This window comes from Choristoneura fumiferana, chromosome 2 (assembly GCF_025370935.1).
Source record: "Choristoneura fumiferana chromosome 2, NRCan_CFum_1, whole genome shotgun sequence".
In the NCBI taxonomy this organism is placed as follows: Eukaryota; Metazoa; Arthropoda; class Insecta; order Lepidoptera; family Tortricidae; genus Choristoneura; species Choristoneura fumiferana.
Genome location: NC_133473.1, coordinates 7,593,257 through 7,613,503, shown reverse-complemented (window position 1 = coordinate 7,613,503; position 20,247 = coordinate 7,593,257). Strand labels below are relative to the sequence as shown.

The following is a 20,247-nucleotide window of genomic DNA, read 5'->3' as shown; positions in this document are numbered from 1 at the left end:
GTAAATTGACTTTGAGTCAGATTTTGAACCCAGATTTTTGACCCTATGTTTGAGAGGCTAAGTAGAAGGTCCCCGTTTGTTATTTGGGGTCACTTATTTCTGCTGTTTTGGAGAATAAAGTATTGACGAACATTTAGATGATAACATCTTTCAGTATTTTACAAAAATAATCTGTACCGATTCCATCTAAAATTTATAATGCCAATGCTATGCGGATATTACCAAAATATAGAAAGATTTTCACGCGAAAGGACCTTTTGCCGAAGATTTATCTTTTAATTATGCCCATGTCCTCGCACACAATATACGCAGATCCCTAAATACGATATCTTAAGCTGCGGCGAAATTTATTGCTTACGACTATAAAAGGAGACTTAATTGGGTATAAAATATTTAAGATAATGTTGACAATGGATAATCCGGCACCCTTTTCTGTGGTCATAAATTAAATGCACTCGTGTACTTAGAAGACAACCGACTACTGCCCTAATGCAGTTAGATGTTGGCACAAATCACTTACCCTACTCCCTACTGGCGTAGTTTTTTTTTGCGCAGCAGTTTCATCGAAAATGCAACCATATCTTTATGTATTACAAACTAGATAAGATTAAAGCTTCGAGTAGTGCAGTTTAACATTCAAAAGTATGTTTTATTCGTAGGTATTTAAGGTTCAATATCTGATAGAATGTGATTGAACGTAGATTGCATTGTGACCTACATCTCTGGAGAGAGACTAAGCAGCGTTAGTCGTATCTATTGGGAATAATATTTATAGGGTGCACTATGCACATGACATTTTTATGTTTTCGGCGTTGCGCTGACAGTATAAATATTACAGCTAGTGTTTTTGTTTACTTTATCACATTTCAGCTGAAGTAAGGACAGCGTTTTGTTTGTATTTTGTGATTATAATTGTGACTGAATTAATAAGTTTTTAGATTTATAGTAGTAAAATTGATACACAAAAAGACTAATAAAATAATTCTTGCTGGAAATTATGAAATTATTGCTTCCATTCACGTATGAAATTCTTCAAGAAGAAACATTATAATTATAACAATATCATGTGAGAGATTTAAGTATTAAAAGTGTTCATAATATGAACACATAATTCATACGAATATTATGAGATTCGGGATAGTATTGTAAGTACGCAAAGTTCATATATTTGACTATCGGATAGCCAGGTACGGTATTGGATAAATAGTGTTACGTTCGCGGGGTGGGTTCGTGATTGAAAAGCACTCCTGAAAGTCCTGAAAACGCCTGAAAACGGGTTTTCAGGTTATGGCGTCATCGGATAGAGGGTGGCCTGAAACGGACTGAGAACATGTTTCAGGCGCCTGAAAACGACGGCAACTTGAGTGAAATTTTGATAAACTAATATGTGATAGAGTATCGTCTGAAACGGCCTGAAACAGTATTTCAGCCTGCTGAAAACGCTTCTAAGGGATCCAAAAACACGATGAAAGTTTATCACCTAACCCACTTGCTTACGGTCCAGGGTTTTATCACACAAGAATATGGTCTTGGATGTTTAATATGAATTTAAGTATTTTTAATTTACGTGAATGTATTTATCTGTTACCAAGTACTGCTCTTAGTATAAGCTTGTGTGTATTTGACGCACAGTCAGTTGTTCCGAAATACTTATTATTTATTGATACATAAACAGGTTTTTGCCATTCCAAGGATTTTTTTTTTCTCTGTGACAAATCTACATGAATAAAGTATAAGGAACGAGCTTGAATAAGCGCAAGAAATTAAAAACGACTGGAGCATCGTTGTATCGTAACAGTTGAGCAATCACGGACGGATTTATAAGGAAAATAGCTGATGGAAGGCATGAAAGCGCCATTTTGGAAGGACGACAAGAAATTATTGTTTAATTCTTGTCCCCTTCTCAAGCTACGAGCGCAGCTGGTTCGCCATTGTCAGCCAAATTACTGTTTGGATTTCACTACACCGTTATTTGCACATGCAAATCAGCATTTTGTTTTCATCTAGTAATGAAGTTGGAAAGAGACCGAGGAGGATATTTGCATAAACTATTAAGAATTTACAGCTGTGAATTTTGAGTTTAATTGAAACTGGAGTGTTGTACATGTCTATCTAATTATGTCGGCGGCCGATCGTAAAATCTGCCAAATCACGAAATTCTAGGCATATCTATGTATATGAATAAAAGTTGGCCAGGCATATCACGATGTGCCTGAGAAATAATACGGCATATCGATTAGAGCACTACTCATTCATAGATATTCCTAGCTCTATATCGGGCATATCGTGATATGCCGAAAAAAAGAAAGAATTAGGTACGACGAGCGAAGCGAGGAGTGGTTAGTATGAATTATGACAACAACGCACGAGCCGAGCGAGCGAAGTGAAAAGGCAAAGTGCCAGAACCGATATGGCGCCGTTATGATATGCCTAGGAATTTCATGATCTGCCTAAACTGACCAAATCATAAAATGGCGGTTTTTCATGATATGCCTAGGACTTTCATGATCTGCCTAAACGTCACTAGGCAAATCGTTAAACGGTGTGTTTTGAACGATATGGCCGATGTCCTTTACCCAATTTATGAAATGGCGCCATTTCACGATATGCCTAGGAATTTCGCAATCTGGCGGATTTTACGATCGGTCGCTGACATATATAAGTACCTAGATTTATCCGTTGCTTTGAACCTAAAACACTTCGCCTTCGCTTACTTTGGAACTAGGTCAATTTGTGTTAAGTGTCCCGTGATATTTATTCATTATAAAGATTTTCGTAACTATGTAATTAAATATATCGCATTGATACATTTGGGCCTACGTTTATTATTATCCGTTACGTTTACTATCTAGGTACCCGTAAAGTTTGTATACCCCTGTATACTACGGTGCACGTAAAGTCTTCGGACTCAGTGTCCCACATTTCTAGTATAAATCCAGTAATAAAGTGCACTTTCAAATCCTAATGGATGCATAGTGAATTGCTGTGCACTCCAAGCCAAATCATTTTATTTTTCTTGCATAGCCGTGCTAAATTTCACCGCTATGCATAGCGGTGAAATTTAGTACATTTTTCTGACCTGGGTAGTTAAGTAACTACTTAAAAAGATTTTCAGGGAAGTTCATTTAGAAACCAAGATACTGATGCAAATACATAGGTCCTACTGATTCAAAATATATCACGTTAAAATTTCGTGATAACTTAATAACACTTTTGTCAAAATTAAAACCTAAAATTGCTAAAAGTGGCTCCAAAGTGGTAACGTTTCGAGTGCTCTGCCTACCCCATTTGGGAATACAGGCGTGATGTTTGTATGTGTGTATGTCAAATTCTTAGCAAATTAGTAAAATCCCGGAGTTTCAGTTCATACAATACAATACGACGACTCTTTATTGTACACAATAAATAGTAAGCGATTCAGAAACAACATACACAATTCATCTGTTTTATCTAATGGTTTACGTGTGCGAAACCACGTGTAAGTACTAGTGACAAATATGTCCATAATACTGCATAATTAACCATTATGACCATTAGTTAGGGCTAGAACATACATACAATCTTTGCATGTATGCGCTAGCCCTTAATCAAATTAAAAATCGCTGTAAACAGCACATTCTGGCGAAAAATTGGCAAAAATCAATAAATATTGCGTCCCCTCTAATGCAATGATGGATCGAGCGGCTCTTATCAGCCGGCGACATCACTGACCAAACACATTCCCACTAGTTGTTTTGTTGACGCTACACGCGTAAGCTGCGTTTTGTATGACGCTATATTTCATTACAGATGACGATAGTCAAGTGTGCCAAATGAGTTAAGCATTGGTACTCTGCTAGCACGCTGACACTGTGTTTTTAGCGATACGTTGTTTTTTTCATTTTAAGATATGGACCAATCACAAAATACTGACAATTGTCAGAAAAATTACGATAACTTGTCAAATTTTCTATGTCGCTCGTAAATTTTTATGAAACGCAAAAATTACAAATGTCGTGACAACGTGACAAACTTGTCGGTTTTTCCAGTTACAAATATGTCAGACCCATAAGTTTTATGAAAGTCAAAGTCAAAGTCAAAGACAAAATATCCTTATTCAATTTAGGCTAAAACAAGCACTTATAAATGTCAAAAAAAACTACCAAAAAAAACCTCTGTTCAAAGGCCGAAGGCGAAGGCCATACTATTTTCCCAAAAAAGTTTTCATGGAGATTCGCTACTGATCCTTAATCGACGACCACTACCACTCTGTCAAGCGTGTAGCGACTTAGAAAAATTAAGCAGGTAATTAAACAGCAGATAACAATAAAAAACATACACTCAAAAAATAAAATAAGCCGTGGACGGATGGACGGACAGATGGACATGGCGAATCTATAACGGCTTAATAACAACCCTAATAGGCTGATTCATACGAGTAAATGTCAAGGTACACGTCGTACTTCAAATCTCTAGCTCCAATTATTTAAACTGAGCGTTGTCAGTCAGGTCATAGTACTGTTTTATTGCAGTGTGCTGTGTTGGGCAGTGTAGATCATCTTTAAAGCGTATCTTTATGCCTCCTAAAGGTCTATAGACTTCATTCACGTAATTATTATGAAATTTAACCCTTCAGCCAAGCTTTTAAATAAAATCAGCATGCTCTGCCGAACTTATCTATCTCTATCTGTAATGAAACATACTTCTGTTGACGCTTTATAAGCTTGCTTTGTATGGTGTTAACTTGGGAGCAAAATGTAAAGAGTTTTCATCGATCATGGTGTCCGATTAAGCAGTCAGCTTAATGAACTAGAGTCAATAGATTATGTAAAAGGCGTGGATATGATCAGGGTTAATGTTTGTTTAGTATTTATGAGCATACTTATGTAAGGTGTTTAAATGTTTTTTTTTATAAATTAAATAAATTGTCCATTTCATTAAATGATGGAAGATGTGATGTTTTTTTTGTTTTTATCAATTTCAGATTACCGTAAAATTTTTAACCGACTTCAAAAAAGGAGGAGGTTATCAATTCGGTTGTTTTTTTTATATGATTGTTACCTCAGAACTCCGTCATTTATGAACCGATTTGAAATTTTTGGGTTCGTCTCTTCAATACGCATCCCATAAGCAGCAAATCAGGATCTGATGATTGGATCTTAAGGAAATCGAGGGAACTTTTCAAATATTGTGGGGACACCTATAGTAAATTGGATATATAGTAACTCGTGCATTTGCTCTTGAAAATCATCATTTGGTGAAGTGGAACTGATTATGAAGACCACAGTTGACCATCGGAGTTACTACTCAAAAACAAGTATTTCACGGGTTGAATTTTAATTACTTTATCACTGTTGCTAAGCAATTTATGCTCCTCGTAATGCATATGGTAAAACGGGTGTTGAGGTGAAGCACCAGGACTCCTCAATAATGAACGTCTCTGCATCGGAAAAAGCAATCTTTCGTAAAAAGGAGCAGTTGATATTAATTAATTGTATCTTAGATTATTTACAATAAAAAGCGTGAGAAAAAAAAATAACAAAAAATTGAACCGACTACAAAAAACATGAAAATAATTTTCTGCCAGTCTGAAGTCAGTCGGTGCCTCAGCACGAGCCAGCAGGAGTATTTTGTAGTCGGTTAAATTTATTGTTATATATTTTTTTTAATCTAGAATCATGTAGAGATAAATTAGTTATAGTCTTGGTAACCAACTGGTTTGACATAATTATTGCCTCTCAAGTAGAGGGTCGTAGATTTGAGCCTTGGCGCGCATCACTGAGTTTCTCGTAATTTAGGTGCACACACCATTTAATTTCTTCGCCGGTGTGTGCTGGGCATAGGTCGAAATACTTGGCGACCCCAGCTTATCACTTACGGGTCAGGCCTCATAATGTGGTGGTATCCTAATTTGCGCCGATTAACCATCCTCAAAACTTCCTGCTTCTTATCCATGATTCACAAAGCCGACGGTTGTGTGTGTTTATTCGTCGTCCACATTTCACAATGCATTCTCGTGTCAAGCTGCTATAGTGCCCTTGTGACGAATACTTCCCTAACAGCTGTAGGGAACGTTACAAGACGAAGTATCTGTATTTATTGGAGTCGCTCACGCAGTGTCAGCTGTGATGTACTGCGCGGCGCGTCGGGTCGCGTGCCAAACCTGGACCTCCTTTTTATACAAGAATAAGGGCATACGTTAGAGGTGTCTTTCGAAACACGCAACGTGGCAAAACTAACGAATAGTGAAAAAACATTGTGCTGCGAGGTTATATCGTTCATATTTTAGAGCGGCTATACACACAGTTTCGTCTAACTCTGTTACCTACACGTTTAAAAATTAACTCATACATTATTAAACAGTATTTTATTCGTACTTTAGTTGTTTAACATAGCTTCCGCAATCACGTCGCACCTACAAATGATCTTAAAACAAATTACTAGCTGCAATATCTATTTATTGTGACTGTTAATTAAAGATTACTTTTGGTTACAGAATATTGTGATACTAATATAACATAGAGTGTTATAGTCTTTGACTGTTTTATGTGTGGCAAATAATGATTCAAGATCCATCAGGATTACTCCCAACTATCAACATTTTACTCCTACTTAATACTAGCGGCTAAGCTGCTGTTTCGTTGAGGAGTGTAAAAGTGGCAGGGACATTACTGAAACAAACAGCATTATATCATAGCCATAGCCCCTCTGGTATGGTAACTACATTGACGATACCACTAGTTCCTGTTTCCTGATATACTTGTAGTATATAAATAAATATCGATAATCAGATACTATAATATCTATTATACTACTACTTGTATTTATACATATTTCAGCAGGACTAGAAAGGCGCACTAAAGAGGGATTTTGAAATTCCCGCGGAATAAAGAACTAGGTTTTTATTCTTCTTCTGACGCAAAAACTCGGACGTAACTAACCCAATAAATATTATACCTAAGTATCCCAAAAAACGGAAGAAAATAAAGTTATTTTAGTAAATTATCACAAACTTATCAATTTAAAGCAGTTCATGAGAGTAAGAAGCCAAACTCGATTATCTAATAGTTAAGTGTCATCACATACGATGTATGAAAGCTTTGTTAACCGAACATGTATGTCGAATACTCCAAAGACGTGCAAAATGTTAGCTAAGCATTGTTATGAGTGTAGACTGTGTGTGACGACAAAAGAGGAAGAGGACCAAGGAGGTGCCGTTTTTCTTGTTTACGCTCTCACTATGAAATAAAGCTTCTTAATGAATGTGTTAGCAGTACATGTATGTATATAAGAAACATATACAAATGTAGAGTGCGCTAATCGTACTATAAATAAAGTAAATTATCATAAACAACATGTCCCGAATTCGTAACACTGTTGAGTATTAATCTTCTGTCGCTTTGACAATGCTATCAGATCTAACTTAAAGTGTTGGGGGTATCTTTTGATAAAGGAATTTCTATTGTTTGGATTAAAATTGGAATAGGTATATTAAACAGTTTGAGGGACAAATGATGATGCTTATTCTTAAATAGCGGAAAAACTTTGCTACGGGTTATGAGCGTAGCGCGTAACAATATTGTGGTCGCAAATGCGTTAATGGTAATCACGGTCTACATCCCATAAAAAACATATTGTTTTTTTTTCTCCAAGTTTCAGTGATATTATTTATTTTTAAACGAAGCAAACCAAGTAACTCGGAGTAAATACGGACTGTAACCAATTTAAGCGTATGCAATACTAAATCTGCTTCCAAGTCGAAACTAAGTTAAATTTTGGGAGAATTTGTGAGCTGTCCTCATATTTCAGCCGTCGGAAAACTTTAATGCCATCAAGTTTGTGAGTAATAGGGGCTTGTTGTCGACGCCACGGGTTTAATCTGTCGCCAGCAACAAAATCTAGCCATTTATTGTTGTTGCCAGTTGAAAGTTTTGCTTTTCAACTTGTAAATTGTAGCAATTTGTTTCTAAGCTAAATAAGTAGGGGACTGTCATTTTGTCGCTTAAGAACTTCGTATGCATTATTAGGTGGAGAGGTTTTGGAGCGTGGCAATGCGTTTGGACGTAGAAGTGCTTTAGTTTGACAGTGTGTGTTATTAATGAAGAGTCGTTTTTTTACTATATTTGTAAAGCTAGCCCTGGGCTTCCGATACAATAAAATGTTTATCTATGAGTTCAAAAACCAAAGATAATGACCAGCATTACGATACGACATTGGATTCTATATGAACAGGGCTGAATCGTAATCAGATTTCATACATCATTACAGCACCGGGGCGCGCCGCGCCGCGCGCATTAGCAGCAGCAGGTCGTCGCGCGCGCAGCGGGCGCAGCTCGTGGGGCAGACATACCTAAGTTCTCGTTTATGCAGGTCATTCTCAATAATTCTTGAACACATGATAGAGGATTTAATATATGGATATAGATAAAATATTGTATGCAACTGTACGTAATTAGGCCTTAAAACACCTATGTGACCCTATTATGAAACTCGGCTGCGCCTCGTTTCATAAAGCCACACTCGTGTTATAAGGACCCCTATTTTGAAACAGTTGCACAAATAACTATTTTCTACTAAGTTAGCCTGTTTCTGCTAGTTCAAATCAAATAAAACCTTTCACAAAAATATTTCACTTTATGATTGTATTACGTAGCTACTGTTAGGGATCTAGCAAAATATGTTCTGCTTAAATGAAAAAAATATATTTCACAATTTGTTTTATGGCTATTTTTTTAATCATATATCTATTGTGAGATGCTCAGTACCTGCATTGTGTTATACTTAAGTAAGCCTAAAGTCCACAGACTTAAAGTTTGCTTAGACTGTGTTTTGATCATTGCTTTCTTTCGAAATCATGTTTAATGACAGAATAATCGTTTTTTTTTGTCAAACTTTAGCTTTTTTTACCTTTTAGTTTTAGTCTTGGCAACCATACTTACCCTACACAATTTAATTGAGTGGTTTCTTCATTAGATCCCGCTTAATCTGAAGGGAAATGGACAATTGTAAAATCAATGGAGCACACATCCTACATAGGGACAAAGCGTGCAACAGCTATTATAATAACCGTACACACCATGGATTCCATAGATAATCCCCAATCCAACCCTCCGATATTAACCCGTCCGAACTAACGACTCCACTATCGCTCATGTGCACATGCGACTGACAGAACTGTTATTACATCATTAATAAAATTACAAAACTCTGGCCCCATGTGCTATCCCAGTTTAGACCCATTCTACCCCAAAGGGTTGCAGTCTTAATTAAATTTGGGCAATCGTAGCTTTATAAGGACGTTACAGTTGACAATGACCCTGATGTAGAATTGAATGAATTGAGTTGAATCACGTGTGTTATCGCGTGATGCAGGCGTGCTGCACTCGTGTGGTAAGGCTTAATGACTTCGGCAGGGTCCTAATGGACTTTTCAATGTGTAAATAAAATGCTGTAATGAACAACTTATCTCGAGTTAAATGACAAAGGGACATTGTCAGTTTACATGCAATGTTTCGACTAAGTTAAGAGAGCTTGAAAGAAAAAGTCTGTAATACCAGAAATACACCCAATACTACTCGTAGAAATAGCAATTTTTCCCGTGGGATTGAAGGAGTTCTTGTAACGAGAATATACATAATGGAAAATCGGCTGGAATTTGTGTACATGGTTTATATGCATACCTTAGGTAGGTACTAAAATAAAAATATCCATGTAACAGATTTTTATTGAATGTTAGGATTCAAAATTTAGCCCTCAATTTGGATATCGATTAATGTATGGCAATAATATTTTGTTAACCACAATTAATAATAGCGAAAATGATTTACAAGGGGTTAATTCAAACAAACTAATTTTAAATGTATTGTAAAATTTGTCATTATTATCTCGAGAACTTTCATTTTCATTAAAAAAAATATTATATATTTATTAAGTAACCCACACGCTGTATGAATGGATTAAACTATTAAAAAGGTAACGCCAAAGATTCGATAGGGCCGAGACGGAGGGTGCGATATTAAAAGGTTCAGGAGTGTTGGTCCTGAAAAGCTTCTGAAGTTCGCCCACTTAAGCACAGTATTAAGGGCACTCGGGCTTTAAGGCCGTATATTACCGCTGCCTTTTACCTCTACTCTACGACTTATGTGGAGCGTTACGCGTTTTTGCTAATTTTCTAGTTTGAGAGTGGGGATCAAAGATGCAAGAACAGTGTGTCTGGCACGAAATTAGCATTCGGGTACCCTGAAGTAAAAAAAAAATGTTTTAAATTCGTCTGATAATGTACACAAAATTAAACCTTTCTGCAAGCGGTCCTACTAGTTTTTTTAACCGCTATCAGACTTTTCTCCCATATAAATAATTATTGAAGAAATAAACTACGGGAGCTAGTAGACTTAGCAAACAAGTACACCGTATGGTTTTATAAAATTGGTACAGCCACCAGCACCAATATCTGACAAAACAAGCGTGCATAAATATCTGATACGACTCTATTTCGATTTCAACTCTATTCTAGGGTCGGAGGACGTATCAGATATTTTTGCACGCTCCGCTGTGGCATATATTAATGCTGGTGACTGTACGTTAGGTGAGGCCCATTTTTATAATAATACTTAATAATAATGTTTATTTGGCAATGTTTGCGATAAAAGAATGACAGCAATTGAAAAGCTAACTAAGCTACTAAAGTACGAGTAGTAGTAGCTAAACTACCTGCATAACTGTGAAAATGTAGAAAAAATAAACATCAAAATCAACCGCCGTAAAGAAAAATCCATTCCAGAAAAATATTTTACTCATTAAAGGCAGGAGTTTCACAGATAAAAATCGTTAATTATACGTAGAATGATTCAAAGCACTCGTAATTTGGGATACTCCCGGTCACTCGTATATAATAGATCGCGGCTTAGTAAAGCTTTTACCGAAATTGACTCGAAAAACACCACACCTTTGCTGTCGAAATCATATTTGGAGCAATTATCGGGAACAAAACTCCCCGGTGGCGAAGCAACTTAATTTCCCAATTAAATTCTAATTGAATTATATCCGTCAAGCCCGAGTGGACAGCGGACTTTCAGAATATTTTTCCATGGAATTTCGGCCTCAAATTTTAGTTGACGCGTTTATGAAGCTACAGATAAAATTGTTTTGGTCAGAAGCCAATTTGGGTATTGATGTGTTGTTTTAAAAATCCTTAAAGAATAAATTATTTACAGTTAATTTATTGAATCAGGCGTTACTGCGCGGGAGTTCATAATATCAATGAGCTATAAACAATTACTTTGCTCACCCGCGAACTTACGTTAGCTACGTGCATAGACGTAGCTCTATCATCTATACACGTAATGTGTGTTCATACAGCTCCTACGCCTCCACACTGTAATAACAATAACACACACAAATCACACATACCAACACCACCGACTGACCGAGTTCGCAACACATCAATAATAAAGTACTTAATTGTTTGATGTTGATTATGATTGTCATTGATATTTACGTTTCTTGGCTTGATCTAGCAGCACTTTCTATTTTTAATCTGCAGATCTGTGAAAAGACATTTTTCATTATTTAATAAACAAAAAATCACGATTATCTAAATCCAAGATAAGTAATGTGTCGCTTAAACAAAAAGCTGCGACTTTTTTACAACGCAATCTAAAGCGCCAGGTCGCCATTCGTCCAGTAGAAACACGGGTTTGTTTTATTCGTTCTTCCCAAGGGACTAGAAAAAAATGTAATAAGTCGTTACTTTACGAACGCCCGCGCAATTCCGTAGAGGTCGTCGATCAGTTAACTTTTAAAGCTCATTAAAGTAGATGGTTCATTCAGTCGGTGTAAATTTTCAGGCGGAAAATTAAAACGACACCCGAGGCGGCTTACGTCCTTCATACTGCTGCTATTGCTTCACATACTGCTGACTGGGGGACAGATCACCAGCAGGTCTATTTTTTCCTAATATATTATTATTATTATGTTATTTTTCACCCGTGTGGTGTTGGGTCAGAATTACACCTCTCCGTTTCTTCCGTGGATGTCGGAAGAGGCGACAAAGGATATAGGTTAAGGTATACCGTAGGCGACAGGTAGTTATTGTCAAACTTAAAAGCTAAAATTGCTAAAAGTGGCTCCGAAGCCGTAACGTTTCGTGTGCTCTGCCTACCCCATTTGGGAATACAGGCGTGATGTTTGTGTGTGTATCTTTCCTAATAATTATTGTTTACTAGCCTGTTGCCCGCGACTCCGTTTGCGTAGAATTCGTTTATCGCTATCCCGCGGAAACTATGCAATTTTCAGGAATAAAAACTATCCTATGTCCTTTTCCGGGACTTAAGCTATCTGTATACCGAAGTCCATCTAAATCGGTTCAGCAGTTTCGACGTGGTGAGGTAACAAATAAACAAACAAACAGACTTACAAACTTTCCCATTTATAATATTAGTGGGAAGGGTAATTCTAATCGACGACCGGATGGCCAAGTGGTTAGAGAACCTGACTACGAATCTTGAGGTTCTGGGTTCGATTCCCGGCCGCGGCAGATATTTGTATGAAAATAATACGAATGTTTGTTCTCGGGTCTTGGATGTTCAATATGTATTTAAGTATGTATTTATCTATATATACTCGTAAGTATGTTTATCCGTTGTTTAGTATCCATAGTACAAGCTTTGCTTAGTTTGGGACTAGGTCAATTGGTGTGAAGTGTCCCATGATATTTATTTATTATTATTTATTATAAGCACCAGCAAAATACTAATAACTACCGCTCAAATTAATTTTAAAAGACATCTTTATTACTATAGTTACATATGTCAATCCAATTTATGGAAAGTGTAAACAAAGACGCGAATAACCCGACCACATACATTTAATGATGTAAAAATCTAGAACCTATGGCATGTTCACTAAATCGATTAATTTATTAATTGGATAGATCAAAGTATTTTTGTCTATTTTATTATTTACAATACTTGATTTAATACCAAAGACTGTCATTCAATTATAAAAGCAGTAAGTATTTTTTAATTTTAAGGTAAATAAATAATAATCGCTTATTCAATCGAGTGTTAATAGATTTTAAAATGTCAAATTTTCCATCATCTCTACGCTACTCTATGCTACCTACAGATTATACACGAGTTTCGTTCAAGAAATAATGTCAGATTTCGACGAAGATTTTTCAAATGAAAATGAAATATTGAAATCAAGTGAATTTCGATGGAAAAAGTGATTGAACGTCTAGTTAAAAGACACGAATTATAGATAAATGTGTTACTGATTCGATCCAGTGGGTGTTTATACAAGAATTTTGATGAAATCGGTTTGTTTACACTTTTTACAAATTGGATCGACATAAAATATACTAGTAAAGTTGTGGTTGTAGTTAAGCCTTTACTTTTGACGTTGTTATTTGTAAGAATATAATTTTAGTGTCAACAATTTACCCTATTAACGAGTCTTATAAAAACATATACACACCTCTCCTTGCAGTCGGGTAAATTGAATTAATTACTTAGCATACTTTTTAATGGGTTTTCTTAGAATTAACTTTATTTATAATTGGAACTGCTCTTTAATTGGAATTAATTTACAAGAAACAAATTGGGCTTCAACTCTTTAATTGACCTGATATGAAACTATCTAGCTACTTATGTAAGTCTGTGGTATTTTTGTTGATTGATTACATAACTACATATGAATAAGATGTACTTAATTATTATTTAGGTATCATTTTAAACAATCCCAATTTAACTTGTTAATAATGTGACCTACCTACTGAATTTTTACCTCTGTGTCATACACAGTCCATTGAAAATATGTAAAACTGGGACGTAAGAGAAAAACTTTCCGTGCTTTTGTACGTTAACTTGGTTTGAAAAAAAGTTTATCGGTTTCACGGATACGAGGTTTACGGTCTTATTTTTAATGCCATTTTTGCTGCAGCCAGCGCGATAGCTGTGGGCGTTTTATGAAAAGTGTACAAACTATAATTATGTAGGTACAGGAAAGTTGCTTAGAAACTAAAATAAGACAGGAGCTAAAAAGGCTTTGCGTTCTGAAAAGCTTAATGAATTCCATATTCCGTTTATTGGGTTAGTGAAATTTTCTAGTTTCAGAGTGGGTGAGGAATACTGACGATCAAAGATGCAAGAGTGGAGTGGGTTTGATGTGAGATAAGCTTTCACGTACTTTTGAGTTAATGATAAGAACATAAGCATCCGTTGAATTTTATGATATAGTGCAAACTGCTCTTTACAAGTATGAGCCGGAGTCGTATACGAAGGATGCCACAGACAAAAATATGGAAAACCATTTTTGAATAACCATAATGACACTCGAACTATAGCCACCCTCGCTCTGCTAGGGTGGCTACACATCTAGTGTCATTATGGCTTGTTTTATATAGTCCCTCGTTGAACAATCTACTATGAAAACTAACTAAAAGACTCCAAAAAGGTAAGCAATCTTGCATAAGCGTAGACATAAGTAAACTACATAAATACACAAATTACCCAGATAGATAATCTATGTAGATGTTCTATGGATGTAATAATATTATTATATTATTATTATTATCTACCTACATAGATTACCTACCTTAATAAATTAACAAGTGAGCAAATTTATTTTTAGCCGACTGCCCGAAGGCGGGTTATTAAATTAAACGTGACTAATTATTTTTACCGTATTCTACCCGGGTAACAAGACAAAAGCAATCCACACGCATGCTTTATCAACCTTCGCCACTCCGGGTTGCAGAACGCATTTAACGCCGCCAATATGCGTATATACCTACATGGTACACGCTCGCTACCAGATACTTCATTGTAGCATTAAAACAAATGGAGGCCTCAACTAATTAAAGAACAATAAATATTACTTTCGGCGGGGGAAGCAGCAGTGCACTGAAATGGCAATAGATGCATTTTTGGATTGTATAGACTTTTTTTACCACATTGACTTGACTAGCGATGGGCCAATATCTCTCCTGATCGTAAATTCAAATGAGGTCGAAGATGTAGCTCTCACTGATTCAGCAACAGTCTATTCAGTCTAGCCTAGAACAGTTCTAAATTGTACGAGTATTAAATTTATCCTTAAATACAGACGAGAGAAGAGAATTCCATTCCTTATCAATTAGCATTATGAAAGATAAAACGAAGCGCTTGGTTTAAATTTCACACACATTTACATTCAAACTCATAAATACATATAACAAATATGACCACGTGCCGTATATTTTTGGCTAGTAATAGACACGTCATTAGCCCCTCTAGTTAATTTAATGCTCTAACCATTCTACTTCCGTGTGTTGCAATTCGCTCTCTGAATTGCAACTTCGTTAATTGAGTGGTGTAAAGTTAACAATACCAATGTTCACTTGTTTTCAGTCTGAATTTAATTTCGGTGCCAATGCTACTCGTATTATACAATGATGTGCAAAAATAAAAGGTTACCTGGCTTTAAGTCGAAAGTATCTCGTTATTTTTTCAAGTCAGTGTTGTTTACTGCATTGTTAATTTGACACTCTTGAGCTAACCAGAATTTTAGACCTTTGTGTTTTTAGTATAGTTTGTGCTATTCCGTTTAAATTAAGGTTTGAATTAACGGTCAAATTGTAACAAACGTTTCTCGGTATTATGAACAAAAATGGACTAAACATTGTGTATTTATTAGCGGTATTTGTAACACAATTTTAAATAGTTTCGTTGTTTCATTTGAAAACGTGTGCAAATTTTGCCGTTAAGTTTCAAATGTTAAAATAAATGGAGTATAAGTCATCATGAGGCTACAACTACTAGGAATACACAATATCGTAATTTCATATATTTTCGGCTTAATTAGTTCGGACCTAAAAGTTTTCTTTCATTTATCTCTAGTTTAAAGCCAAAGAATAGACGCGTTATTTTCGTAACCGCACAAAGTTTAATGAATGATATAAAATATGTATGTTGTCGGCTCTTTTTAGTGGCACTCTTTATCCTAATCAATTGAAGATTTTACTGACTTTTACAAAAAATTTAATGTAATTTTCAACCCTAATTGAAATACAATTTACCATGACTTACTGTTTGCGCTTTTCTCTTTTGCACTGTTTCTTAGTGGCTGGTGTAAATACGGAATTCATAACATATTGAGTTTTTATACTGGTATAGTAAAAGACATAGTAATTAGTTCATTTTATTTTATTAAAATAGGTATCCAAAGACTATTACAAAACGTAAAATTCATATTATCAAGGATCTGTAGTGATATTACGTCTATTTTTTCAAAGTGGTCTTTAAGCGCAAAAATATTATACTGGTGCAATCCAGTTTGCTTTTACTGTTTGTTACCTAATACTTATTTACTAGACACCTTGCTATATAACGTCTATTTAATGTGTGGTATTAGTAAACTGAGAGAACGTTCAACGTACATATTTTCCATAGCTATAACACAGTCACAGAAAATTTCAAAGAAATATTAAATTTCACTTGCACTATTCTAGACTACGAACGGAAAATAACACAATATCAAAATATTTATTAATGACCATACTTCAGTAATATTAGGATAATATGAGAATGCATTTTTGATTCGTTCAATTTGATCAAACTATAAATCAGGTATAGCCTCTATATACTAAACAACTGTTTTTATGATTGTTTTCGATTCTGGCAAAATTAAGTTTTAGTTGAAGTCTTAAAATTTTAATTGGTTCGAGTTTCTATAAACAACTAAACAGTGAGAAAGACACGATAGCATCTTAATGGCAACTTATTGCTGCTTTATTCAAAATGAATTCGAGATACCTAACCTCATTATAAAATATTACGATCGTAAAACTAAGGAATTCGATTAGAAATATATGTTGTAGTTCTATAAACAAGACAAGAAATTAGTTAACAAATGCGGTTCGTAAAATAAATTGAATATGAAGTTTACTTCCAGCAGATAGGAACATAAAATTATTTTCTTAGTAGGAAAATTTAACCGCTACAATTTAAATGTTGAATCGTAAATGGTATACTACTGCAATTCTCAAATTGGAACCTTATATGTATATTCTCAAACTAATTTCTAGTTTTTCTCGGGATTGTTAAGTGAGCAGGTAGTACCTTTCCGTTCGCAGGAAACTTTTTGTTTTTAATATATGCTATATGCCTCTCTGTGTCGGGCTAGTGCTGGAATGAGAAGCATAAGACATGCTATTGCCAAATTCGACTATCGCTATCTCACATGAAATATGGGTAAGAACTGGTTGGAATTCTACTAAATAAAGCAAGGTATCATTAGTATTGTACAATCCACACGTTTAGAATCGAGATAACAGAGAAGAATAGATACATCCAAATCGAGGTTCTCGTAAAAGGCGTTATTTTTTCATTATACATAGGTATTTATTTACAAAATCACTATAAACGTAAGGACGCTGACACAAACAATTGAGTGTACTAACTTTACCCGCTGTGCACTAGATATAAAAGCCGTCATAGTTGATAGGCCACGGTGCTAATTTACACCGGTTTTTTTAAGTCTATTTAATGTGTAAGCGTCCTTATTCATAACATGTTTAGTTTAACAATTAACCCGACTAATTAATACAGTTGATATGCAGTTATACAAGTTGTGCAGAATACGGTCAGCAACAATAGTTTTACTGAAATATTATCGTGATTAGTAGTGTTAGCCTATAGATTTGAATAGTGTCCTTACAAACAAAGGATCTTAAGTTCAAATCTGCGCTCATACTTATGAGTTTACCAAAACTTAAGTATTTACGAGTATGATTTTAGATTTGTATTTTCCAAACTCTTTACGTTTTGTAAGTGCGATGTAAAGTTCCTAATTTGAACTGGGTTTACGTGGCCTCATGTCCTTAAATTCTGAAAAGAAACCTGTGCCCAGCAGTGGGACCTATATTATATAAAGCTTAAGACAACTACTATCGCGATAAAGGGGAATTTATTTGGTTAAACTCTCGTTGCTCATCGTATCCAAATAAAATGGCTATAGTATCATATCACATTATTTTACGTAGATAATAATTTTCACTTTTGTTAAAAGCTTCATTTGAATTTCATTTCACAACTCCTATGTTACTTTTATAATTAAGTCATAATAATTTAATAAGAAAAGATCCATATGGCACAAGATAATTATAAAACTAAACGAGGTATCAAAACAAGCTCAGCATAATCTTAATTTAAACTCAGAATAAATACAACGTTATACTTATTATATAATGCAATGTTTGAAATTCCTACGAAAAGAAGTCTATGTTTATAATTTGTATTAACATCAGACACATAAAATATTTTGTACATACACTAATATATTTACTTCGAGTTATTGCCAAGCGTTGGTTTTGTATTCAGTTTCTAAGTTTTATCAATGCTTAAACTAATGATATCAAGGGTACAAATTCGTTTATTGATATTCAGATGGACATACCAATAAAATTGAATTCTATCAATTCCGATAACACAATAACTATAAACGTTCATTAATTGATTACAATAAGTCTAACGCGTTATCAGATTTCTCGGCTAATAATCATGCGTACTTACATATTATATATATTTACAAATTTACAATTTAACTTACTATACAAAAGACTAGGTGTAGTGTAATTTTAATAATAACCAATTCAAAATAATATTATAAACTCTTCAAAAATGCAGTAAAGCACATGCGTCATTAAAATAAGTCGGTAAAAATGGTTCAATAGGCCAATTTCGTTACACTTTTATTTAGTTCTTACTTCACTAATAGGCTCATAGAACTTTGAAAAAACACAACCGGAAACAATCACGCGCTCAGAATCTCATATTACTTCCCAAAAAATCAATACACCTGTGCAAATTTAGGAAGAACTGCGATCTCTTTTAGTGACGTCACTACACTTAATATAAAGTCGGTCTATACGTCCGTTTGGCACAGGTCGCCGAAAGCCGGCAGGGCGTGATACTACCGTGTCACAGAGTCAGCTCGCGGGTGCGGGGGGAGGGGCGGATGCGCCGGCGCAAGTGAGCTTTGCGAAGTCCCATTCATCACTTGCTGTCCGTGACGGAAGGACGTCAGTCGTGCCATAGTCCGCGTACTATCGTTGTCAAAATTAGGCCTCTCATACTGATGCTGCGGTCTATGCCTTTGCGGCTGCATAGCTTGTAACTCATCATAACCACCATCTTCTGCATAGTTCTCATCGTCAGATTCGTCTTCCCCAAACGCTCTATACGTAGCTTCAGTTTCAGAATTCTTCCTAGAACTGACATAAGTTCGGCCTATAAGCGATTGCGTGACCTCAGACTTTTGATTATTGTCCCCTTTCCTATCTTCTAAACTTTGATTGTATCGTAGTTGAGCTTTCTGTGTTTTATCCATTGAGGGTAGATCATAGAACTTTAACACATTGGGGTGGCCTTGGAAATATTTTTCGCTATACACGTTTCTATTATAATAGCCGCCGTTGCTTGCAGGGTAAAGCTCTTCTTCAGGTGCGTATCTACTCTCGAAATTCTCAGCGTTCTTACTTCCTGGTGGGAACCAACCCTGTAAAATAAAGATTTTTCAAATCTATTCTCACAAACATCAATCAAAGACTAACAATTAATAAACCAAATAATTAACTTACCAAAGAGCTGACGCACTGTCTTGTGTTAGTGACGAGCGTGACCGAAGCATACGCAGCTGGGGATGTAGCAGTTTTACTCGTATTCCATTCATTGCCAGTGACTTTGGAGGACGTTACTTCTGCATATTCAGGTAACTGTTGTGCCACTTTGTCATACTCAGAATTAACTTTCTGTTTGCTCTGATTAGTCTGAGTACCTGTCATGCACAGCCCAGGCTGGTTCTCCATCCACAGTAATGATTCTGTTTTTGTTACCGTGTTCTTATTATAGCAACTGCTCAGCGGATGAGACAAGGAAACCGCGGCTTTTATGTTCATTTGCGTCACCAGACTCGTCCCGTTGGAATCTAAAATAAGGCAAACTTAATTAGGAACTTTGCGTACATTCAGATAATCATATTACTAAATTTCAATTTCTCTCGTCAATCGAAAGCAAATCATCTCGTTCACTGCTGGCTTAAAAAAAACATAAGCCCGATACAATACCAACAAAGAGAGGTAAATTGGCTTAGAGGTAACTGGGTGAGTCAACAAACGAATCGCCTCGAGAAAACAAAATAGAAAACATTTACATTTACTGGGTCTTTATTTCTCGGATTTGTATCATTCCTTTGTAGCCTGAACGTGAATGCAAAGTGAAAGAGATCCAC

General features: G+C 35.5%; 1 protein-coding gene across 3 annotated transcripts in view; it reads right to left on the bottom strand.

Moving 5' to 3' along the window:
- Positions 1 to 16,145: 16,145 nt before the first annotated feature.
- LOC141441991 (roundabout homolog 2-like) overlaps positions 16,146 to 20,247 on the bottom strand; it is a 58,453-nt gene continuing 54,351 nt past the window's right edge. For all 3 annotated transcript variants that reach the window (XM_074106909.1, XM_074106890.1, XM_074106899.1), the window contains 2 exons: positions 19,598 to 19,944; positions 16,146 to 19,515 (listed from right to left, as the gene is read on the bottom strand). In XM_074106909.1, the coding sequence (XP_073963010.1) occupies positions 18,931 to 19,515; positions 19,598 to 19,944 (932 nt within the window). In that variant the 3' untranslated portion in view covers positions 16,146 to 18,930. The remainder of the gene's footprint in view (positions 19,516 to 19,597; positions 19,945 to 20,247) is intronic.